This window comes from Aptenodytes forsteri, unplaced genomic scaffold (assembly GCF_000699145.1).
Source record: "Aptenodytes forsteri isolate BGI_AS27 unplaced genomic scaffold, ASM69914v1 Scaffold284, whole genome shotgun sequence".
Lineage (NCBI taxonomy): Eukaryota > Metazoa > Chordata > Aves > Sphenisciformes > Spheniscidae > Aptenodytes > Aptenodytes forsteri.
The window spans coordinates 3,889,553-3,907,595 of record NW_008794445.1 but is presented as its reverse complement, the minus strand read 5'-3'; the positions used below and the strand labels follow the sequence as shown (position 1 = coordinate 3,907,595).

Sequence of the window (18,043 nt, the reverse complement as noted above, 5' to 3'; positions counted from 1 at the left end):
GGAAGGCGCTTTCCCTAAACCCCCCGGTCCGGTGTCTGGCTGAAGCGCGATTTTTGCCGTCCCCTGCTGGCATAACCCTCGCAGCGCCGCTTCCTGCTTTCCGAGACCTCTGCGGGGGTGGGAAAGGTGCTGGCAGCGCGTCTTCGGCAGCCTTTCCCCCGCGATGCCTGCTTACAAACCGTAGTGAGCCGTCATTAACTTGTCCTCACAACTAACCACAAATGTGTAGTGCCTACACGTAGCGCTGCTTGCTCTTCTTGCTCTCTGCTCACGGCATGACCACACCTGCCGAGGTGTTCGTTACCCGTCTCGGCCTAAATGGAATTTGCCCAGTGTGAAAAAAAGACCTTTTGGATTTACCGTGCATTGCAAAATTTTTCAGGTGAATGGTTTATGTAGTGGAGAGTTCGTGAGTCTCTGAACGCAACGAGTGGGTACCGCTGGTGTAAAGTTTAGCCTCTACCCCCCTATGATATCGTTCAAGTGATATCTCCGAGGGGAACATCTGACATGCTGTGGTCATCCTGGGACTCAGCTGGTGGCACACAAGAGCTGGGATCCATTCAGGCTTTTCCCAGCTTATCCATCGGCAGAGACTTTTTCCCAACATTGTCTCCCACTGTTGCGCAACATGGGAGATTTTTGATATTTGCCATTTGTAGACTTTCTGGTAGATACGCAGATACCGGTAGGATATTTGTGTGAGCGGATGGCAGTGAGGAATACCCGAGATTGCTTTTCTCAGTGAGCTTTTATGGGTCCTTTAGAAGTAGTCCATGATCTGACAGGAAATTACAGAGCAGAGCTTAAAAACCACCTTATTACAACCAAAAATTCCTAACCATATAGGGCAAAGCACACAGCCTTGTCCTTGCAATCCACGTTACAGGCAAAGGAAAATCTCTCTTCTGTTGCATGGTGATGCAGCACAGCGGCAAGAGAGTTCCTCTAGAGCAGTCGCATGGCCACCAAAGAGCTGTGTGAGAAAGCAAGTGCAGGGAACACCTCTGCACACCCCCGCTAAAGATGATGGAGCGTGGCTTCGTGCTTCAGTGCAGTGAAGAAGAGGAGCCCTGGGGCAGTCTTTCCTATTGCACTGGGTTTAAAACATTATGTAGAGGCTAGGCAGGAGCAGCCACAGCACAGTAGGCTGAGAAGAGGCTTCTGGCAGCCGGTGATGCTGGGGACATCTCCACGCCTGGCCGGCTGGTGGAGACAACCTTGGGGGAGGCTTTGACCCCGCGTTGGGCTGTGGACGGCCAGTGTGGGTGGCAGGATGGGTAGCAGTGTAGCAGGGTGGTTTCTGCAGGGTCCGTGGTACGGCTGCTGGCACTGGTGACGAGGCTTTTGTTCTCTGTGGGGCTGAGGAGGCCTGGTGCAGGTGGGAAGGCGGGTGCAAGGCTATATGCACACGCTGCATACAGGAACACCGGGAGCCGTGAATGCAGGTGGTGAAAGGACTGCGAAGGGCCGGCGTGGCCCTCACGTCCTAGCGGTGCTGAGAATGGCTGATTTGTGTGGACAGGTGGGAGTGAGAGTGAAGAGACCTTTGCTTTGCAGTGACAGCACCAGAGAAAGCCACAAGATGGACATATGCTCTTAGACAGTTTTGCTAAGGCTTGGAGCACCCTCTTCCCAGCCCTGGCCTCCATACAGCTCTGTCAACCAGTCTCCGTCCTGGCTTGAGTCCTTCTCTGCTGTTCCCTCGCTGGGACCTCTTCCTCCCTCCCGCGCCAGCCTTTCCAACCCCCATCCCAAACCCACCGCACTTCCCCTTACTCGCAGCGCTGCCATCCCATGCCACGGCATTCTGCACGTGCATTTTAAGTGCAACCGGCTATTCTCCTGGAGGTGACAACCCCTGCCAGCCATGTGACATGCTAGGTGACAGGCAGACACTGCCAAACTCAGGACATCTGTGATTTTCTCCCCTCCTCCCTTCTGCCCAGCCAGCCCTGACGCTTTCCACCTGACTCAGGGACATCCAGAAAAGAGCTGACACTGGCTAGACATGAGCATATAGTCTTCAGTAAAGCTGTGCCGCTTTCTGCTCCTGGGTCTTTACCTTCCCTCCCCGTCCCCTCCAGGGGAAGGTAAAACAACAGCTTCTCAACAGGACACAAAAGCACATTGATGAGGAGGTGTGAGAGCTTGGGAGAGGGAGGAAACAGCCTGGAGAAGAGGAAGATTCAAATACTCTGAGAAATGGAGGAAAGACAGAAAGGGTCAAGAGCAGAGAAAGTGAGATAGAGAAAGAAAGGAAGGAAGCTATGGAGGGCTAAAAGGGAATGAGGACGAAAGCACAGGAGAGGAGGACATGGAAGCTGGGAGAGCAGTAGGAGGGCAGAGGAGCAGCACAAGCTGAGACTGCTGGAGTAGCAAACGCAGCCATTTCAGTGAGGAGGAGGTATCTCTTCTGTTCCCACCATCAGTGGAGACCCAGGGAGACACCCTGGCCCAGAGCTTCTGAATCCACGGCTCTTTGCACTCCTCCGAGATCCTGAAGGCCCTGTGCTGAGTGGGGCTGTCCCTGGGGGAGTTCCCTGCAGGGACCCGCCGTGGCACTGTCTTCCCTGCACTCCCACAGCAGAGGGGCCGTGTTGTGGGGGAAAGGTTTGGCCGGGACCTGCTCAGTGCTGGTGGAGAGAGACCGCTGCAATGGGGGATGAGGTGGGGTGACCTCAGGACAGCTTGGTCTGATCTGCACAGGATCAAAAGCCTGTGACACAAGCATGGCTCTTGATCTTAGCGCTGGGCAGGGCAAATGCACCCTCTGCAGCAGGAACACATTCTTTTCCTCTGGGTTTTGCTTCGTTTGGAAAATATGGCTATTTTCCCCAAGTACTTTGATGCTTCTCAAATAGATGCTACAGCCCAAGAACTAATTCTGTCTCCTCCCACCGGTCACTTCCCCTGAACCGCAAAACATGTCAGTCTGTCACTTTTCCCATCTATCCACTTCCAAGCTGCCATTTTTCCCCTTGGGAAGCCACAGCAAGAAATGGGGATAAAATGCTGGGCCACTATGCCCTCAGACCAACCAGCTGCCTTCCCACCCACCGAGGACCCAAGAGAAATCTCTGCTGCCATCACTTGAAGACACTGCATGCACCGACTCCACCATCTCTCCTGCAGTCTCTCCTTGCCATGTCTCCAAGTGATAAAAACAGGACCACAGCATGCCCCACACCTCCCGCCTCCGAAGCCCTCCTGCCCCCAGAAATCCTTCCCCCCCCAATCCCTGTTTCCCCCAGGCAAGACACTCAGCTGAGACACAGAAACGAGAGAAAGGAAGATGACGGACAGTCTGCTGTGCAAAAAACAAACCGAGAACGAGGACACTCTGGGAAGGATGGGGGAGATGCCTTTGGTCCCTCTCCGGCACATAGGTAGGCACACGCGCACACGCATGCACTCACGCTCGCGTCCTCTCACGCACATGGAGGATGCGCCACATGCTTCAGAGACGGGCCCGTGGCAGAGTCAAGGGTAGCAGGGGTGGGTTGTCGTATCCAGAGACACCGGGTGACAGCGGGGGTGGGGGGGTGGGTGTGTCATTCACAGGTTACTTTCGTGGTTTTCTTCTGTCTCGACAGTCATGGGAGGCAGCCCTCCGTTGTCATTCAGCCGCTTGGCCCTGTAGGTCTCATAGTGGATGTTTTTTTTCCGTTGTAATTCAGCCGCTTGGCCCTGTAGGTCTCATAGTGGATGTTGTGGGTCACTTCTTTTAGGTCCTGAAGGTGGGTCCTGCAGGTGGCAAAGTGAAGATGGGGTTGGAAAGAGGATATGATAACCAATATCAGCGCAGTCAGTATTAATCTTCTGATGATAATTTTATTCCCTGAGATAAATGGAAGATTTCTTCAGTCAGTCTGGCTAATGAGCGTACCCTTCTTTCTGCATGGATGGCATGGGTGCCATCATACACAACTGAGAGCTGGAGGATCAGCATTCAAGAACACATATGCAGGATGCAGGATATGGGCTGAAATCCCTGGCTGTGCTTGCCAGTGTCCTGTCCCTCTCACACCTGTGCCAGTGGGATGGCTACTGGCCATCCATACTGGTGGATACATACATACACACATACTGGTGTGTCAGAGCAGACATGGGCTTAGCTCATCTGAAGCGGTGGTGAGACAAGGAAGAACCAGGAGGGTGTATCAGGTCCACTGCAGACCATAACCTGCAGAACATATGCTTTGTGATGATCACTTGGTTAGGATGTTTTTACTGGAAGACTCAGGGAAAGCACGTCTGCTGCAGAAGGTATCGCAGAACAAAAAGAGGGCAGTAGGGTGATGTCAAAGCATTGTACCCGGCCAAGTGTCTCAATACCACCATACCCACAGGTGGAATGAGCCACAGGGCTCTGGCTTTGAAGTGTGTTTCCCTTATTTTCTTATATTTGGTGTTGTTTTAAAACCTGATTGTATTTATAGGGAACAGAGGTGACCCTGGATCTGCAGCTCTTCTACAGAATTTGAGGCAGATATCACTTGTGCTGAGACAACTTCATGAAACAGAGTAGAAAGAAGACAGGACAATGAAAGCTGAATGAAATATGGAGCTTTTCATTTCCAGGTCATATGTTCCAGCACATCCCTCAACCTGGTAGGACACATGGTCTAGGATGTTGTCGTGGCCTCTTTCTCACCAACTCCACCCCAGACCTGTTGTCAGCAACAAACAGAAGTTGTTGCAACCTAATATTCTTAATGGGATATAAGGGGGGTGGTAGTACCCTGCTTTTCTCCAGGCATCCAGCTCATACATGAAAACTAGCACTTACTTGCCACAGTGGTCATGTCACGAAGAGAGGCACGAGAGTATCTACCCCTTAACTCAGTCCAACCCTACCCCACATAAGCTTTCACTGCCTGAAATGTACTTTATTTTCCTTTCCGTAGGGGCTATTTCACTCTAAGAGGGTCTCAGGAAGACTCCCTGCTCATCAAGAGCAAACTGGTGCATGACCATGGCCTTACCTGATGACAAAATCTCGAAGTAGGGCAAATTCACAGTGAGTGAGGTTTTCCACTGAAAAGAAAGCAAGCAATTGTTACATTTGATTTTTTTCAACAACCCCTTTGTGGTTACAGAGCATGGGAAGGTCATTGCCATGGGGCAGGGTTCCAGGTGGGCAAAGCCTGCATACTTCAGAAAGGACAGACAGTTGTCTGAATGCCACACTGCCAGGCATTGAGGATACACGCTAAGAGGTGCTGAGCAGTCACATGTGAATTTTCATTTGAAAACCGAGGCAACCTCAGGAGCTCAGCCTCACACACAGTGGTGTTTGGAGTGGCTCCAGCTTCTGCCAGCTGGCGGTAGTGGTACCGCATTGACCATGGCAGTTCCCTCCCAGCAGAGCTATTTGAGAATTCGCCTCTTGCTTGGGTTCAAAAAGTTTATCGCAAAAGGGATGGGAAGGTAGCCATGGGACATGTTATCTGGACCCTTGTTTATTACTGGGGCCTGAAGAGGTACTTTCAGCTCCCAGAAGCAAGGGGGTTTTTTACCTTCAATGATTCCCCAAGGTGTTTTTCTGCCCAGGACTCTTTTGCCGTTCACTTGGTACTCCTTGTCGCTGCCCACTACTGCGAAGGGCATGCTTTCCTGCTGGGGAGAGACATGTGGAGAGACCTATTGAACCCATTCCAGAGAGCAGCACCATGACTGTTCTCCATCCACCTTTCCTCCTCTCAGCTCACTAAACACAAGGCCTTCTCCAAGGGAAGAGGTTCTCCAGAGCAACACTTCACTGGCTGTCCTCTTCACCCGTCAGTGCTACCCCTAGTGCTTTGGGCTCTTGATTTACAGGTGTCCTTGCACCCCCCTAGCTTAGTGGGTAGCTTGCAGCAGTGCCAAGGGCTCTGGAGCAGGGAGCAGAGCTTTTCTGCACCCATCTCCAGCATTTCTGAAGAGGGGGATGACCAGAGAAGTACCATGGCGTAACCAGGAGAAGGTCTGTCAGCCCAGGGCTGCTCATATGGATAGTTTGCGGTGAGTATTTCTCACCAAGTTTGTAGTTCTCCACCAGAAGAAGGAGAGGACTCAAAATAATCCTCCCCAACAACACACATGAACTTTCAACAAGTTTAATGGCTGAAAAGGTTGCACTGAGGGAGGCCGGAAATGGGGTAGGGGTGCAGCTTTCCTGGGAAGTGGGACAGTAGGTGAGGCTACTGGGGACCCAGATATCTCTAAGCACAGGGGGAAACCATCTGTTTCCAGAGCACAGGGTGCAGGAGACCCTGCTATCCATAAGGTTGTGCAGATGTTCATAGCTTTACTCTGCTTTATAGATGTCCCTGGGCCTGGGAAGAGACTGCAATTACCACAGGAATGGAGATTAAAAAGCAGTTTATTTCTTATGTGTGAGACTATCCAAACCTAGGGCAATGATGCTGAAGTGCAGAACAAAATGTGGTGCCCTCCTCAAAACCAGTAACAGTTTGGAGAAGAAGCAAAACCCATCTAGTCTTCTCCAGCTTGTGTGATGTATTGCCAAATGGGAAATGATTAAAATGGGGAAGGTGGGAACTTCTGTTGGGGCTGTGACAGCTGAGGGAGTTGAAAGGGCAAGTGTCAGGCTGCAACGCAAGACCCCTGGAGTTTCTTGAGGACTGCCACGGCGGCCAATCTATTTTCATTAATGGCCTAGTCACAAAAATGATGAGTGGGATAATTAAATGCACTAGCATCACAAGGCCAAGAGGTCTTGTCAGTACAAAGGCAGACTGAGTTATTATCGAGGAAGATGTAAGTTTGAGGCACAAAGAGCAGCATTTAGAGAATAACATCAAGAATTTCTGCTACGACTTCGGAGCTCATGGACAAGCAGCAACTGAAGGAGCGGAAAGACCTCACGTGCTAGTCAGTCACAAGATGACCATGAGCCACCAGTGTGATGCAATTGTTTAAAAAGCACATGTGGTCCACGGGCTTAGCAGTTCCGATCTCAGAAGAGACGGGGGAGCATGGGGTACCAGCACCAGTGCTAGAAAATCAAATCAGACCGGAGCAGGCACAGAAAAAAGTGACTAGGAGCATGGACTACTGAGGAATGGGAAGGTCATCCAAAGGAGCTTGTCTTCTTTAGCTGACCAGGTCAGCAAAGGATAATATTGTTATCTATAAATGCCTTGAGTGGTGGAGGGAACCACTAGGTAGGAGAACTGCTCAAGTCAGTGTTGGCACAAGAACACAGATATAATCCTGGGTACAACCTGGCCATGAACAAACACAGGCTGGAAATTAGGAGACAATTTCTAACACCCTGAGGAGGGAAGGACGGGACAAGCCTTCTCACAGGGGCTGGGGGAGCAAAGAACTGGACTGCTTTCAGGTCGAGTTTGGTCAGCAGATGAGAGGGCTCATGGGGCAGTTGTTTGGGACAGAGGCTGGACATCAGCCACACACCAGGCCCCTTTGGTCCTTAACAGTGGCCAAACAGAGCATTCAGCAAGAGGAGGTGAAACATAGTCCTTCCTCATTCAGCCTTCATAGCACCCTGTAGTAATGACAGGGACAAATTAAGCTGGGAAGGAGGAATGACCATCCCTTACATCCATTGCATCTTTCATTCAGGGACCATGAAGCACTTAAAAACTTCTAGTGATCCATGTCTGTTTTACACTCGTTAAATATGACCAGCCCTCATCCCCCCTTCCCCTCCCACAATAAAATGTTTCCTACCCTGATTTTGTCGTTCTCTGTTTTATCCTCCAAGTCCTCATCGAATTCTTTCTGGGGGTAAAACTCGATCCCATTTACTTCTAGCTCTTTGCGCACCTGGGCAGGGAGACATTTTGGAGCACAAAGCAATACAAACCTGAAGGGAAGGCAGGCGGGACAGCCAAGGCAAACACATCTGGGACATCCTTCCAGCGGGCAGGGGCTGGAGGGATTGTCCCCAGGGAAGTGTGCAGCAAAGTGAGGACACACGGCAGCAATGATGAGTCTTTCTTCCCCAACCCCGTTACTTGTCTGGCTCTGCAGTTCCCGTGACAGAGCATATCACGAGATGTCACAGGGATACAAACATTTCTTCCCCCTCTAACAGATGCCCTCAGAACCATAAACAGCTGCGTCTTCAGGAGTGACCCACCAACCCAGCGCTGGACTCTGTGCATGCCCCGGGGACTGTGCTACAATCCCAGGAAGAAGGATACCTCCCATTTCTCCCACCTCCAAGCTGGGGCAGGGAAGGATCCCATGCAGGAGAGGAGATACTCACTCTTTGTTTGAATTCGGTCTTCTCCTCCAAGGTCATGGTGTCAGCCTTGGCAATAACCGGGATGATGTTCACTACCTTGCTGAGATGTTTCATGAACTCCAGGTCCAAAGGCCGCAGGCTGCAGCCCAAGGGGGAACAACATGGAAGGGGTCACTTTACCCTCTTTGCCTTTCATCCTAGTGACTCTCCCAGCATCAGGGCATCACTGAAACCTCCCTTGTACATACCCTGCTTGCTGCCACCATGCTCTCATCTCCTTCTTCCCATCCATCCTGCCCTCTCCCCAAAAACAAAGTGGCGTTTCTCCTGCCCTTGTTATCCTAGACCCTTTCAAGCCCCATAGCACCCAAAGTTAAGCTAAACAGTGGCCAGCCTTGCAGGCAGGACCTGTGGGTCCGTGGCTGAGATGGAGCAGTGCAGGGTATGTATCTGCCACAGAGGCACCAAGGGCGTGAGGAAGGATGAGGGACGGTGTACGTACGAGTGGCCCGTGGGAGAGATGAAGTAGAGGCAGCAGTGCACTCGCGTGTCTGGAATTCGTTTCTTCCTTGCAATATTTACCTCCTCTTTCAAAAATTTTTCATATTGCTCGTTGATGTATTTCTCAATAGGCTCCCAGCTGTTAAGGTGGGGGAGAGAGATGAATAGACAGGTACAAATCTCCTCATGCGCCTGCCTACAGTGTTCCCGGCTCTGACAGCAGCAAAGCAGGCTCAGGCATAAAAAATATCCACCAAAGCATCTTGCCACCAGCAGAGATGCTTAAGAGTTTCTGTAACTGAGCACAGAAATAGGCACTTGCTATGTAATGTGTGCCTACCCCCAAGCATGCACACTGACCCACGGTGTTCACAATTCCACATCCCCATTACTGGCCCCCCCGAGTGCAATAGGATCCCAGACACTTTCCAGGCCAATTAGATGAGAGTCAATCCATATACCATCTTAACTCCAGCCCTTTCTGGGACACAAGGCCTTGACCATGTAAAACTCACCAGTTCTCATTGTTGATCTGGTCCCCAAATCCTGGGGTGTCGATCACTGTCAGCTTCATTTTGACACCACCTTCTTCAATGACTGGAGAAGAAATTGCAAACAATCATACGCCTCTCTGGGGACCTGCTCCATCATGAAACATGTCTCTGTACCCTACAAGGGAACAAGAGCACTCTGCCCTCATCCCTGCCCAGCAAGCATGACCAGGCCAGGCTAGGTCATGCCTCAATAGTTGTGACCCCCACTTGCATTTCTGACCCCAAATTTTGGTAACCTCTGCACCAAAGCCACCTTCTACTACTCTGCCACAGGAAAATGGATTTGTGCTCAGTCTGTGGCCCAGAGGTAGTACTTACCTTGCACAAATTGTCCTCCCCTCCAACGCATCATCCTGAATCTGAGATGATGCTCATTACTCTGCACTGCTGTAGAAGCTGTGCTGATGCTTTGCCACGAGATGTGCTCTACCATGCTTCGGATGGGACCAACCAATGCAATTTGTATAGATCATTAAGCATCTGTAGGTGGGAATGACTTACAGCAAGGCTTAATCCACACATGCAGACTCATGTCTTGGCAGAAGAAATATCCACAACTCTTTTTCTACCCCTCACTTTTGGCTGTGGCATCAGTGGCATTGCTGTTTAAGAAAAGCCTTTGGCTGGGTCTGAGGCCATCTAAAACTGGCACTTGTCCTTTAGCTTCCCATGGAGAAAGGGCTGCCTAACAGCAAAGAACTGTTTGCATAGACTACTGGGGTCTTCTGCAAGACTGTGCTGAAGCATCAGTATTGCCTCCACCCCAGCAGCCTGGCTCTTACCATGCCCGATGGCTTTGATCTCCACTGTCTTGGGGATCTTCTCCTCCCGGTTCCAGCCTGAAGATTTACGGCTCACCTGGGATTTGAAGAGGGTGTTCACCAACGTCGACTTTCCCAGTCCACTCTGACCTGAGGATTGTAAAGAGGAAGCTCGTGACATCTGCCACAGCCCAGCGATGACAGCAGGCCCAGGGGACGGAGCCAGGCTGGCAGGGGAAGGGGCTGTAGGTGTCTCCTTGCCTTGCGCAGGCTCTCCTTTCCCCCAGAGCAAGCACTGTCTGCTCCCTCATGCCCTCCCTGCAGGGCTCGCTCTCCCACCTGGCCTCATAGGATAGTCCCTGGCCATGGTTCCCAGTACCTCAGCTGGTCCCTGCCTACCTACAACCATGATGTTGAAGTCGAAACCTGTCTTCATGGTTTTCTTGCGCATCTGCTCAATGATGGTGTCAATACCGATGTAGCCCAGCAAGTTGGCATTAATGCCCATGGGTTTCATTGGTACGACTGGTTTTTGTCGCGGCTCTGGGACCAGCTCAGACATGGCTGCTTCGTTTTTGCTCTCCACTGGCCCTGCATGGGGAGAAAGATTGAAAAATCATCATTGAGGTGTAACAAGGACCTCCCTGCTGACCTGTCACAGGGGCTGAGGGCAACTTTGAGCATCCATTTCAAGGGCTACTGAGGATGACTGAACGGCAAGATTTTAGCAGTAAGGCTCTTCATGGAGGAACACCTACTTGAGTTTCCAGCACACCCTTCTATGTATCACTCCAGATGAGGAGGTGGAGAAGTGGGGCTTGTTGAGCATGCAACGTATTGATGGCTACCTCCAAACAGCAGGAGCAGACACAGTGAAGCTGGCTGGGCTCCTAATTGAGTGCCCAAAGCTCTGTGTGTGTCTCCTCATTTTTGTCTCCCAGTTCTCACCAGGATCATCAGTGTTTTGCCCCTCCAAGTTTAGCATGAAATTTGCGATGGAACAGACTTTCAAAAATTATCATGTGTCAAGTCCCAGCATTGAAACAGAGTTTGGGATTTACCGTGAGGACTTGCAGGCTTGGCCCTTGCCAGGGGCAGCTGCGTTACTGGCTGTGATGTGCAGGCTGAGTTCCTCAGAGGAAGGCAGTGGTGGAAGTGCAGAGCATGGCCACAACCTCCGCACTTGCCTCCCACCCGTAGATTGATGTTTTTTGTCATGCTCAAGAAATTAATCATTGTGATCAATAAACTAATCATCTGCACCTTTCCCTCCTCACCTCCCCCTCCTCGCTTCTTTCATGTAAAACAAAGGGGCAAAAAGAAAGGCCCTGTGGGCTTTCCGGCCTCCCCAACTCTTTTTCGGGTGATGGCACACACTGCTTGGGGCAGGCCTCATCCATTTATCTCCATCTCTTGTCTCATTAGTGAGCAGCTCCCACCTGCTGGGAGGAAGCTGGAGGTTGGGAGAGGAGAGGGCATGGAAGAAAAGCTGTAATTGGTAGGAAAGGGAGGTGTGAGGGATGAATCTAGAAAGGAAGATGAAGGGGATGGGAATCAAATACCTTTCATACACAAACCAGCTGCAAACTAGAGCCTCTCGCACTCTAATTACTTGACTCCCCCATGCTTTGTCTCATTAGATGGTTATTTTTCCCGGACAGGGACAGCATGTGTTTTTGCTTGGTAAGCACTCTGCTTATTTTGGATGCCACTTCAGTTCAAGTATCTCACACTAAATCATCCCTTTCCATCATTTCAGTGGAGTTTTTCGCTCCTCTCAGCAGAACCCGCTGGCTGCAGAGGAGCACATGAGCGGCAGGGCAGGCGACTGCCATTTGGTGGGTGACACATGCCTCTTGGAAAGGAAGATGACTCAGAGGTCACTGGGCTGGGGACACTGACAGCACCAGTCCAGGGTCGCCGTGACAGCTCAGCCAGGTCAGGCAGAGGCAGGGGTTCGGAAGAGGTCAGAGATATTTTGTTCAAGGACAAGGTTAGGCTGCAACGGGCTGCATGGCTGGCTGGCGATCCTGCCTAGCATTCCCACATCAAAGTTCCTGTGCAGACACAAAGGGCTGCTCAACACAAGGAAAAATTTACATTTTATATATAAGCTTTAATATCCCACTATCATATACTGGGGGTAGACCTTGCAGGAGGGCCACCCTTGGCAAGGAGAAGGGTGCCTCTACCCAGCTCCTTTTACACCGCTTGGGAAGTCTTTTATGTTAAACTGGGGGAAGGGATCTTCCCTCTGTGTGAGAGGACAGCCACACAGCCACCTGTGCACAGCACCGTGGGTAACATCTGAAGGGTCTCGTACCACCTCCGTTCCACCTTGCCTGCAGGGGAGAGGTCTGCCAGAGGATGCCCCCCCCCCCCCTCCCCCCCCCCCCCCCTCCCCCCCCCCCCCCCCTCCCCCCCCCCCCCCCTCCCCCCCCCCCCCCCTCCCCCCCCCCCCCCCCCCTCCCCCCCCCCCCCCCTCCCCCCCCCCCCCCCTCCCCCCCCCCCCCCCCTCCCCCCCCCCCCCCCCTCCCCCCCCCCCCCCCTCCCCCCCCCCCCCCCTCCCCCCCCCCCCCCCCCCCCCCTCCCCCCCCCCCCCCCCTCCTCTTCCCCACCGAGCAGGGGCACTCTGAGCTATCATCATCCTGTCCTGAAGCAGCGAGCAGCACCCTGGGGGGACCAGAGCAGAAGACGGACCGTTGGCTTGAGCCAGGCTGGCAATTTGGAGCACCGCATGCTGCCGGACAGCTGCCGGAGGAGGCAGCCTGCCGAGCCGAGCACTTCTCGGCTGCAATCCGCTCTTATACCCGTCACAGCTAGTCTGTGCCTTTCCTGCTGACAAAGCATCCCCTGAGGCTCCCGTTGTCTTTTTACAGCTTTCTCAAAGCTGCTGCCAGCCAGGAAAGCCCATCTTTGGCACAGCACGGAGGGCCAAGCCAGCCGGCTCTCCTGCACCCTGCCCTTCGCTCATCCTCTCCCAGGCTGGCCCACGCCACTTGTACCGTAGTCGCGTGGCTGTGCCTTGCCCCTCATCCTGCTGCAGCATCCTCCAGTGCACAGCCCACACAGCCCTGCTGGGGTCCCACCTACCCCAGAGAGAGGGAGAAGAGGGAGACAGGGGATGATGAGAGGACGTGGGGCAGGGGGCTGTGGCCCCAGTGAGGCACTTGGCTACTGTAGTAATGGGAGCGAATAAACCCCGGAGGTGGACAGGGAACAGGTTGAGGTGGGAAGAAAGCCCAGATGAGCAGCTGCATGGGATGGGTGCAGGACCTGGGCCACGCGGGCTGCGATCCCATTGCTGCCCGGGCAGTAGCTTGTCCTCAGGTAGTCTGTTGCCCTCCACTTTAGTCCTTCAACTCCTTGTTCTTACACAGGGAGGAGGGAGGAGGGAAGTTGCTGGCAGCCAACCTCAAGGTTCACTAAGATGTTTATAACTCATCCCTCAGTCTCACCAAGGGATGCTTTGTCCAGAGCTGGCAACTGTTGCTAACTCTGCTGTGGACATCGTAATACGTGGCCATCTCTTTGCAGGCTTTGCTGCTGGAGCCAGGAGCTTGCAGTGGCTGGAGCAGATATTTCAGAGTCAGGTTCCTGAGTACCTATAAAAAGCCCTGAGACCAGGAGAAAAGATCTCCAGAAGTCTCCTTAAATATTTCCTGGATTTTATATCAGTGATGTTGCCCTGGGCGTTTTGATTTTGGACATTCAAGGTCTCGGGGTAGACAACCTCCCTTTCTCCTCTCGGTCACTTGCCTTCCTCTCTGTGTGGGGTGCTTTCCCGTACAGCCTCAGGAAGGGAAGCCCCCATTTTGCAAAGAGGTACCCAAGGGCTCAGCTTTCTGCACACAATTTTCCACCTCTTGACCCACAGAGAAATCCAAGGAGCCAACTGAGGAACAGCCTGCTGGGGAGGTCAGGGTGTACAAAACCGGGACCAGGGCTATGAGAGGCACCTTGAGGCATGAAACATGTCTACTTGGTCTCCTGGGAATGGCTCTGTTTTACATGCAGTAATGCTAATGCTGCTATGAAGCCTCATTAGCGCTCTGACTGACTGGTCAAGGGGTAGCATTATGCATCCTAGACACATCCTGTAGCCCCTCCAGCTGTCCCCTGTAATGAATACATGATAGGGCACTATGGCCAGTACAGCTGATAATGAATAGAGGGTTAGCCAAGGTTAACCACTTACATCCGCTGTTTGCATTGCCACCCTTTTCCCTGCTGCTTTGTTCTGTGTGCTAAGCGAAGCTCACTTAAGAGGGCAGTTGCTGGTGATACCTCTGCTGCCCAGTTCCCGGTGGGAGGCGGCCCGGGCTGGGCTGCTGGGGTGTAATCTCTGGCTCACAGGAGATGCTTCACTCAGCTCCAGAGCAGGGAGAGGTGCAGCATCTGGGGCCGGGGCAGGCAGGGCCAGAAGGGCAACGGGTGCCCGGAGAGGTCCCAGCAATCCCAGCTAGCTCCTGCTTCTGACACCCACCAATCCACCCCAAAACCTCTCCCTGGAAGGCTGGCGCACATGGCCAGCAGCAGACACCACTACCGCAGCGCACCCTTCATCTCTGCCTGCCTCTGATGTTCGCAGCAGCTAGCTGGGGACAGAGGTGGCCCTGCAGGTCCCTTAGGGGCTCAGGTAGTGGGGACTAACATCTACTCTGTCCCGATAACCCAGATACAGTCACATCCCCTCCCCCTGCCTTCCCGTCCTTTGTCTGAGTGGCAAGAGGGAGGGAGGGCTGCAAACAGACGCTCACCACAACTCAGCTTCCAGCAAGGAAAGGCTGTTTAACCCCCATGTAACACATGAACGGCCTCGCTGCAGCTCTCCTGTGTGGCACGAGGCTGTCCCGCTCCGGCTGGAGGCAGTGATCCAAACACGCATCTCACCCCAGCCCTTTCCACCCGCGTGGCCCCAGACCCACGGGCCCACTTCCTGCAGACACGGAACAGAGAGGAGGGACGGGTTCAGAGGCTGAAGGCGGCTGGCAGGAGTGGGCCTTTGGCGGGTGACGCCAGGTCCCTAGGAAGGAAAGCAAGCAGCTGCTTCAGTAGCACAGCCTCCCTGGGGCTTGCAGGCATGAGGATCTGCTCCTTGCTTCAGATCTGCAGAGATGCTAGACTGAGAATCTCTCCACTGGAAAAATCCCTTTCCCCCCTCAGTTTCTGTGATGACCCCAGGGCATTTCTCCCAGCTGTGCAGGGCAAAGGGCGAGCCCTGCCAGATGCACTGCCTGACTTCAGGGTGCAGAACAGAGCCATTCTTCTTACCAGATCTTTTTGCCTGGCCTGAGGATCACTGGGCATTTTGCGTGAGGCAGGGAAACTCATCCCAGCCCTTTGGGCTGCTGCAGCCTTCCCGGCAGCAACCTTCCTTCCCCTCAGTGCTCTGCAGAGGGCTTGGGCAGGAGCCCGGCTCTGCCGGGGCCACAGTGAAATCTAGGGCAGCATGTGCCGAAGCCTCTCTGGAGATGCAGGAGCTGGAGGTGAAGGGACTGGGCACGTCCCCAGTCCAGCTACCGCAGGGTTAGATGCTCGCCTCAGCCCTGGCTGTACCCTTGGTGCCGCTCCCCAACTGTGCAGTCCATACCCCATAGCCCAGCTCGCCGTCTGGGTGGCACGGCTGTATCACAAGGCAAGAGCATGCTGAGCACCCCTGGACCAGGGTACCCATGCCACCTCAGCTGCCTGTCCCCCTGCCTGCCTGCTGGTGCCGGGGCTCCCTGCCCACCCGCCGGCTCCTGCGCAGATGCCCAGGGAGCAGCACAGGACGTCCCCGCTGCCCCCGCAGTGACTGCCTGTCACTGGCAAGGGACAAGCCAGTCGCTGAGCAGCTTGTGGGTTTTCCCCAGCCCTGGACCAGCTGGGATTATCTCTTTCTTTCAGAGCAGCCCCTGGCGCCGGCTACTCCCCATCAGCACCACAACCAGCCCCGTTTGTTCTCCTTCATGCCAGACTGCTGCCACCGAAAGGAAAAAAAAGAGGAAAGACAAAGCCAGGACCGATTTCCCCCGCTGCCCTTCGGGGTTATTCCTCCCCCGTGGCCAGAGCTGGGCAGCGTTGGGGCATGGCGGAGGGTGCCTGCACAAAAAGCCCCAGCGGCATCCCTCTGGCATCGCCCAGCCCTGCCAAGCCCAGAGCATCCTACCTTTGAACATGAAGCTTCCTTTGTCTCCGAATCCTCTCCCAAGGGGGTGGGTCTCCCCCCACTTTTCTAGCCCGACGCTGACGCGGTGTGGTGGGCTATGAGGCTGTCCGCTTTTACCTCTCTCTTTTCCTCCCTGTGTCCTCTTCTCCCCCCCTCTCCTTCCCCTCCTTCTCCAGTGGCTATTTCAGCGGAGCGGGGATGCTGGTGCTGCTCCTGCTGCCATTGTCATGTGACCTGAATATTAAACATCGCCGCAAAATCTCCCCCGCGCACTCTCCCCTGGCTCCATCCCAGGCCCCAGGCTCCATCCCAGGCCCCCGCCAGCCTCCCCGCCTGGGTGGGCACGACCGCAGGGACAGAGGAGCTGCCGCCAATGCTCCCCCCGTGTCCCGGAGGGGGCCCCCTCCTACACCCGCACCCCTCCTCCCTCCGCACACTGCACAGACCTTTTCTTGCCCCTTTCTCTCCCAATTCCCCAGCGGTTTCAGCATCTCTGCTTGTTTGGGGGGGGGGATATTTAACCCTTTGTAGCTTCACTCCAGCGGGGCTGAGAAAGGGCGGTCTCTCCCCCTAGGTATTTATTGGGTTCAGGGGATTGCAAGGCCTCCTTCTGCTTTTCTGAAGGGAGGAAATTGGGAACGTTTTGGCTCATCAAAAGCGATTTGCCCTTCAGCTCCACTTGCGGAGGCGTGAGAAACCTTTTCTCCTCCGGCACCGCGATTCTTGGCTGTCAGCCCACGGTGCAAAGGCAGAGTGAGCGCTGTCCCCTCTGTGTGTGTGTGTGTGTACACATATGTGTGCATGCGTGTGCACGTGCATGTGTGTTGCGTATGAGAAAAGCGATTTGCCCTTCAGCTCCACTTGCGGAGGCGTGAGAAACCTTTTCTCCTCCGGCACCGCGATTCTTGGCTGTCAGCCCACGGTGCAAAGGCAGAGTGAGCGCTGTCCCCTCTGTGTGTGTGTGTGTGTACACATATGTGTGCATGCGTGTGCACGTGCATGTGTGTGCATGCGTATGAGGAGCAGGGAGAGGTGCTGCCCGTGGGCCAAATTGGGGCATGCAGGTCACATCCCCACGTGCCCCAGCAGGCGTCTGTGCCTGGCGGTGCCCACCTGCACATGCCCAGTGGATGTGCCTGCGCCTGGAGAGCTGTGCGGATGACCCTGGCTGCCGGTCAGGAGGGGGATGCCCCTTCCTCCCTCTGCGTTTCCTTCTCCTACGGTTGTGAGCCCCAGCCCCATCACACACCATGGCCCCACCATGCTGTGCTGAGGCACGAACATCTGGGACTGCTCTGATCCTCTGGTGTCCTTTCAGGGCCGTCCCCATGTGTCCCTCCACTGTGCGGCAGCCCCCTGGGTGGGGGCCAGGCTGCGGGGCGCCTGGCAGACTCGGCAAGGGTTTTGGGCGCCTCTTTTTGCAGCGCCCCAGGGCAAAAATGAAACTGCACCCGCTGTGGGTTACAATCACTGTCGGCGCTGAAAAGTTACCCAGGCTAGGCTGAGCGATCCGACAAGCCAGCTGTGTTGGGACAGACAGAGAGATGGGCATCCCAGCACCCGCAACAGCTCCTGACATGGCACCCACAGCCGCCCGTTTCCCCGCCGGGTGCTGGACTGACCGCCACACGGGCTCACCTCCCACCCACCTTTGCCCACCCACTCCCGGTGTGGGCAAAGGGGGGAGGAAGCCCCCGTCCTCCCCCACATCCCCCTGCCGCTGCCGAAGGGTCCTGCCCCACGCAGAGCCCCATGGGCACCACCGAGGGACCCTTTGATGCCTCCCTCCCCCCTGCCCAGCCCAGCCCGGCAGCGGAGACCCACCGGAGAGTGGCGGGGAGCAGGGCACCCCCAT

General features: G+C 54.4%; 2 protein-coding genes across 2 annotated transcripts in view; both read right to left on the bottom strand.

The window, feature by feature from the left end:
- WBP2NL (WBP2 N-terminal like) overlaps window positions 1-277 on the bottom strand; it is a 10,811-nt gene extending 10,534 nt beyond the window's left edge. The window contains exon 1 of the mRNA XM_009290130.1: window positions 273-277. Coding sequence (XP_009288405.1) covers window positions 273-277 — 5 coding nt within the window. The remainder of the gene's footprint in view (window positions 1-272) is intronic.
- A 2,856-nt stretch (window positions 278-3,133) lies between these two features.
- SEPT3 (septin 3) lies at window positions 3,134-16,398 on the bottom strand. Its single transcript, XM_009290032.1, has 11 exons — window positions 16,189-16,398; window positions 10,437-10,628; window positions 10,059-10,187; window positions 9,238-9,319; window positions 8,724-8,861; window positions 8,243-8,360; window positions 7,702-7,797; window positions 5,523-5,622; window positions 4,989-5,040; window positions 3,711-3,747; window positions 3,134-3,657 (listed from the first exon to the last, which is right to left on the bottom strand). The coding sequence occupies exons 1-11, from the start codon at window positions 16,196-16,198 to the stop codon at window positions 3,559-3,561; spliced, it is 1,053 nt and encodes a 350-aa protein (XP_009288307.1). The 5' UTR covers window positions 16,199-16,398; the 3' UTR covers window positions 3,134-3,558.
- Window positions 16,399-18,043: the final 1,645 nt, after the last annotated feature.

What these genes read in the sequence shown, in the direction of transcription:
- SEPT3 (XM_009290032.1), bottom strand. An exon ending in ATCTCTCCCACGGGCCACTC is followed by an intron (nt 8,361 to 8,723) that starts GTACGTACACCG and finishes CTTGGGCTGCAG; the next exon opens with CCTGCGGCCTTTGGACCTGG. An exon ending in AGACCGAATTCAAACAAAGA is followed by an intron (nt 7,798 to 8,242) that starts GTGAGTATCTCC and finishes CTCCCTGCCCAG; the next exon opens with GTGCGCAAAGAGCTAGAAGT.